General features: G+C 35.6%; 1 protein-coding gene across 3 annotated transcripts in view; it reads left to right on the forward strand.

Annotated features, from left to right (window-relative positions):
• The window catches only part of VGLL3 (vestigial like family member 3), a 39,230-nt gene extending 35,298 nt beyond the window's left edge, over positions 1-3,932 (forward strand). For all 3 annotated transcript variants that reach the window (XM_064496340.1, XM_064496331.1, XM_031457625.2), the window contains exon 4: positions 2,652-3,932. In XM_064496340.1, coding sequence (XP_064352410.1) covers positions 2,652-2,695 — 44 coding nt within the window. In that variant the 3' untranslated portion in view covers positions 2,696-3,932. The remainder of the gene's footprint in view (positions 1-2,651) is intronic.
• Positions 3,933-6,365: the final 2,433 nt, after the last annotated feature.

Raw genomic sequence — 6,365 nt, forward strand, 5'->3', positions numbered from 1 at the left:
CTAATATCTTTGTGATGTTTATTTCCCTTTCTATTGAAAATCTCGTGAACTAAACAATAAAACTAAAACTGAGTTACTATTATCAAGAGATAAACATAGGTGATTTCAGCTAGCCAGTGGGGAGATTTTAGGCTGTGTTATACACTAATTTCATCTAGGTTTGAGTCAGGGAAGTGAGGAGGAAAAAAAAAGAAAAAGCTTAAATAGGAGCAAAATAATAGCAGAGTGGATTTTGTGTTTTAGTAAGAAAATTTGGGGAAACTCTAAATATCTGTAGACCATCTAAGAATCATGGGTTAAAGATATATGTAGACCACACAAGGATCATGGGTTAATGATTTTGTCTCCTTTCACCCTTGCTGGAAAAACAACATGTACTGGTTGATTCTTAAATAATCTGATCTACCCTCAACAATGTTTAACAAAAAAAGTCATAGCTCTGCTTTTCCATTACAGCTTACTAGTAGTAGTGTCTTTTGTCTGCAGTTGTTCATTTTCTTGTGCTTTACTTATCCCTATTTTGAAATTTACAGATATGGGTACCTGGTTATTAAAGCAAAGTTTGATTTATGTCCCATCACTAAGAAGAAGCTAAACCACAAAGAGCACATTAGCTATTTAATATGTTTCAGGCTATAGATGAATTGATTTTTTTAAGGTTTGCTTTGGAGTAATGCAAAGACTTGGGAACAAAAAACTATATTGAAAAGATGAAGTTATAATGAGAGTTATTCCAACCATTTATTCTGGTTGGAAAATTTAGGGCTATGTTAAGTAATGTAATACTCGTCTACAGAAAAAGGCTAACATGATTTTGATGGAGTCATCTGTCTTTGCAAGGCAAACTAGGAATTGCTTTTATTTAAGAAGAAAAAAAGACACTCAAACCACTTGATGAGTCCAACACTATTCATGACTTGCAGCGCTGACATTCTATAGATTGATGGAGTCTTCAAGTGTGGAAATACTGAGTCATACAGAAGATGAAATGTATTAATAATGAAAAAAAATATTTATGCAGTCAGCAGATTGTCAGTTAAGCTGGTTTAGATTATAAGAGTCACCCAACAGAGACTCTGTCAGGTTGCAAATTATTCTGGCCACAATTATTTGAAAATGAATAAAGCAAACAGAGTGAATTGATATGCCCCAGATCATTTTATTTCTTCTTCCTCCTCCTCTTTCTCCTCTTTCTCCTCCTGTTCTACTTTTGAAATGGGAAAGGAAAACTGTTGACTCTGTATCTAAGCATAATGCTATCATTACACATTAAAAAAACTTAAGATGGAACTAATTTTTCTGCATTCAGGGAAGTGTTGCTTTTTCCCACTATACAAGTGCTATGAAACAGAAATCATGCCTTGTGGTTCTATAAGGTGCTTCTGTGTGTCCTTCTGTTTGTTCCATCTCCCTTTGTGTAGTCTTTTTTGTAGATTGTCTTAATGTCGCCCATCAATGACTGACTTATTGTGTCTGTTTTGTAATGACATCCATTGTTTTATAAAATCCGTTGACAAGCTGAAGGACAGGAAATGAAATCACTGCAGCTACTTTAGTGGCAATTGAAAACCGTCCTGGCTCATTTTAACCTTTCAATCTGACACCCAGCCCAGGCTTAACTATAGCTTTTAGATCAAGGATCGAGAAGACAGCCTGGGATCCTAGCACAACAGCAGTCAAACTGCATTTCTACCCACTTGTTTAACAGCCTTCTCTTCTTGTTTTGGTACTTGGTTTTAAACAACTTAAAAACAACCATTATTCAGTGTCTTTACTCTTCTGAACAAGTATGCTGTGGGACAAAAATATAGTGACTCCGAGTGGGTATAAGCTGAAAATGCTATGCTAATTGCCCACATCAGAAATTAGTCAACGGACTGTATCAGAACCAAATCAGAGTCACATTTTCTGTCGCCTCTATGATCAACTTCTTCCTAATCATTTTAGCTTTGAGCTGGAATTCCTTCATGCTCACATACTTTTCTCTTGTCACTATTTTTTAACTTATCTGTAAATTTTATTTTCTGGCTATGAGGTATGGAATTTTTATAAACCATCTTAAATATTTTCTGAAGGAAAAAGTGATAAAAATAAGTAAATTTAGTCACTACTTTATTCCACAAGAGTCATTGTGATGGTTGCTGAAAACTATTAAGTGAAGCACTGCCTACATGCCCCCAAAGATTGGTTACATCCTTTCCCTGCAATATCAGTTCCTTTTGAGATTAGAAATAAGATTTCATTTGTATTATTTTATTTTATTTATTATTCACTCACACTCTAGGAAGATCGAAATCTTAACCACAGTTAAGAATGTGTATGTGTAGGTATGACTGGAACATTATGCTGTATACCAGAAATTGATACATTATATCTGACTATACCTCAATTAAAAAAACAAAGAATTTGTGCTGTGCAAATAGCACTGCTCTAGTCTAGAGCTTTTTGGTCATCTACTATGTGGGTTGACTTTTTGAAAATTATGAGCTCAGGCACAGAATTTCCTTAGAGATCAGGTCATCCTGAGGTCATACCTCGCAGATGCCTAGACTGTCTTTTTGGTCTCTTTATCCAGTGCACTGTGGATGATGCCCGTTTTTGAGTGCTACAGTATGAATGCTTTTCTTCTTTCTCATTGTCACCTCTTCTAGGTCTACAGCATCAAGACAAGAGCAAGGAATCACCATGGTACTGAAACACACAGTATTAGCAGGTCAGGTTGGAGCGTGAACCCATGGGCCCACTGGGAAAAGATGCTGCCAGGGTTTGTCATTCTGCAAGGGGACACAACGCAGTAGACGTGGAAGGAGAAGAGGAAGTGTTATCCAGCTGACTTTGGTTTGGAGCCTTTTCTTGAGAAAGTAGAGTGGGTCCTAGACATTGAAGAAAAGCATTTTTGTTTATTTCTTCCCTCATCTGAGCCTTTGCCAACTGTGCGACTCTCTTATTTTTTGTCTTGCTTTTATCAATACAAGGTTTAATTTTTGTTTCAGTTTGACTTTTTTTTTTCTTTTGGAACCAGTCCCCTTGCCAGGAAAAGATGAACCACAAAGAAAATGCTCTTTCAGGAATACAATTCTGTAGTTCTATGTGCATCTATTTTTGTAGAAATACAGAAAGTTTGACTTAGCATCGGTGGGCTATTTTGAGGGATGTGTTTTGTTTTTTTTTAATATTGTAAAAATTGTTAAGTTCTGTTTAAAGAACTAGCTCTCAGAGAAGCACTGGCAAAAATGTTTAAAATGCTTGTCTTTAAGATGTCTGTGATATGCTCTGTGCTTTCTAGGTTACCTCAAATGTTTGTTAGTTTCTCCTTTTTACAAAAGTAGCACCATAACCAAGCCAGTATAGTATTGTTTTACATTAAATCTCAGAGAAGATTAAACTCCATGCTAGCTCACTTAGCTTTGAGGTGCATGTATGGCTTGAAAAGGAAGTTTTAAAATGACCACTCTAAAGAAAGCCTATTTCATTGCTTTGATTTCTCCCAAAGAGTACTTAGAAGTTGACTAGGAAGAAAGTTTGCATAAACTTTCAATTAGATGGAGCATTTTCCTTGAGTATATAACCCTCCCAGTCCATCCAACTTTGATAATTGGAAACAGAGTTTATATCCAACTACTGGAAAAATGCATTTAGCCATGCTACTTTTGAGTGCCAGTGACTTCTTTTTCTCATTTATAATTATTCATTCATGGCAATTTTTGTCATATTTTAAGTGAATTTTTTTCCTGAAGATAGTTTGAAGGGAAAACATTTGGGAAAGTACTAGACACATCACAGAGCCTTTAATTCAATGGCTGTTTCTGAGAGTGTTACCCATCATTGTCAATTGAAAAATAATGTATTGCATATATAATATTTTAAACATAGGTTTTTGTAAGTCTTTGTTTAAATTTAGTTTTAGTTGATTTAATTCTTTTTAAGAAAAAAAATTGGGGGCAAAATAAATTTAAATTGGGATTTATACTACAATTACTGAAAGTAGGTTAATGAATTGACAGTTTGCTATTTGAAATTTATTATTGAGAACTCAAGATTCAACTTGATATGGCCCTTAGGATCTAAAGAAGAAGTTGAGATTGTCATTAAGTTGCTGTTATAAAAGATTAAGATTATAAAAATAGCAGTTATTGGTATTTTAAGGACTTTCAATGCAAAATCTGGTCTTTCAGCTGTTTCCAGAGATGGGTCATGTTAAAAATGTAGTGTTTTATAGAAGTTTTAGTTTGGTTAAAAAAGAAAGTTTCTATATTTTTTCCCATCCCCGTCCTCACCCATGTGAAATACAGTGTTTAGTGAATCACCATCTTCTATCTTAAATTGCATATCTCATGTGTGTGAACATTTTAGATATTAAGAACAAAACAATCTCTGCTTGACTATGCAGAGTTCTCACAGATACTTTTCAGATATTTCCCTTAACTCTATTTTTTATGCATAAGCCTTCTTTCCTGGTGCATCCTAAGAGTTACAAACCTACATACTCTGCTGTATTGTCATCACCACTTTGCTTCTTCTTAACCAGACTCCCCTTAACACAGTATACACATTTTTATCTAATGCGAGGTCCAAACTTAAGGTATCTTTCACTTACTTATGATATGAACTTAGATTTCTAGAGAGTGGCTTGGTTAAATTATCTACATTTTGATCTGCAATTTGATTTGATACAATTGTTTGTAATTTGCCCCAATCTATGGAGCACTGAGTTGAATGACTCTATGAAGTTGGTTTGATTTTGTGTCTGCCTGAATTTTCAAAGACAGGTGTTCAGTAGCTCCCATGGAACGACTCACTAGGGATTATTTCCCCTCTCTTCCTTTGGAAGCTCTCAAGTTCCTTTGTAGTTCCTCTTAGAACAGTGTTGTACTCCATCTCATTCAGATCATTCAATTGGATTTTCCCAGTTAAGAGGAGAAAAGCATTAACTTTGTTCCTTCCTTACTCTCCACTGAATTGAACTGAAGGAAAGAGAGCAGACCCTGAATTTAGATTCTGCCCTGTGTCACTACTGGTAAGTATATGCTGAAACATTCCTTGGCTCTGGAGGCCCAAGAAAAGTTGGGGACCTGGGTTCTGCTGTACACAGGAGAGATCTGTAAGTGAATCCCCCATGGAGAACAGGCCCAGGTGTTGTTGGCACATTGCAAGGATCAGATCCTTGCATATACAAGGAGTGGATCAAAATCTCAGTAAAAATGAATGAGTGCTTGTCTGTATAATTGTCTGGCATCCCAATGTTAAGATCGTATTACCCTTACCACCAGAAGTCATGAAAGAGGATGAGTTGTAATTTAGCATGATATTCTGAACTGAAGTTTAAAATGCTACCACTCTCTGGGTCTGGTTTTCTCATATCAAAATGATGTTATTCAACTTGGAGGCTTCCAGACTGCTTTATTTGAGGGCTACCATCTCCCTCCCCAGTTTCATTTGGAACCACTCCACCTTCGGTTATTCTACAAGTCAGACTTTATTCAAGGTTTCTAAAGATCTGTGAGGGAGCTAGACCCTAGAAAATCATCTCATTTATTTGACATCTAATCTATGCTTTGACCAATAAATTATCATGAGCTAAGAAACAACAAGATAATGACAAATTCGTTCCTAACAGCTTATTTGGTTCCTCATTGTTTATTTGAAAAGCAGCTCTAAATGTTTAAAAACCAATGTTTCTTCTTAAGAAGGTTAACCATCCTTCCTAACCTTCCCCTTTAATTTTTCTCCTTTCTTTTTCCTTTTAAGATTATTTACATTATTATTTTGAGCAAATGGGGCAGGATCATTCTACATATCGCAAATGAGAACAAATGAATTGCAAATAATCGAGGAATTAGTTTCTTTAATGTTATAACATACTTTAAAAGAAAAAACAAATTCTAGGCACCAGCATAAAACATGTCTTTGAGGAAGTTGTTATTCATTATGCAAATAGCAATCAGAGACTATGTTTCAAGAGACTGTGTTCTATCCTTGAGTGTCTCTTGGTTACCTTATGTTTGCCAAATTAAGTCACTGGGGCAGTGGCACTAAGTGATGGGAAAGGAAAGTATTTATGTTAGAGCGCTGACGGCTGGGTGCATAGAGAGGCAGAATGAATTAATGGAAAAGAACATCGGCTTGGACATTAGGTCATTTTCTGAACTCTGGCTTAGTCACAATTAGATGTATGTTCTGGGGCTTCATTTATCTCATGAGTATGGTAGGATAATAATACCTAACTGGCAGGCTGGGAAGGTTGGAAATCATATATATAGATGCTCAATCATCTGGCTCATAGTAGGTGTTCAATAAATGACAGATGCCACATTTATCTCTCAACTGAGAAGTAGATCATAAAATTGAACTCCCAAACATCCCTT

The sequence above is a fragment of the Camelus dromedarius genome, chromosome 2 (assembly GCF_036321535.1).
Source record: "Camelus dromedarius isolate mCamDro1 chromosome 2, mCamDro1.pat, whole genome shotgun sequence".
In the NCBI taxonomy this organism is placed as follows: domain Eukaryota; kingdom Metazoa; phylum Chordata; class Mammalia; order Artiodactyla; family Camelidae; genus Camelus; species Camelus dromedarius.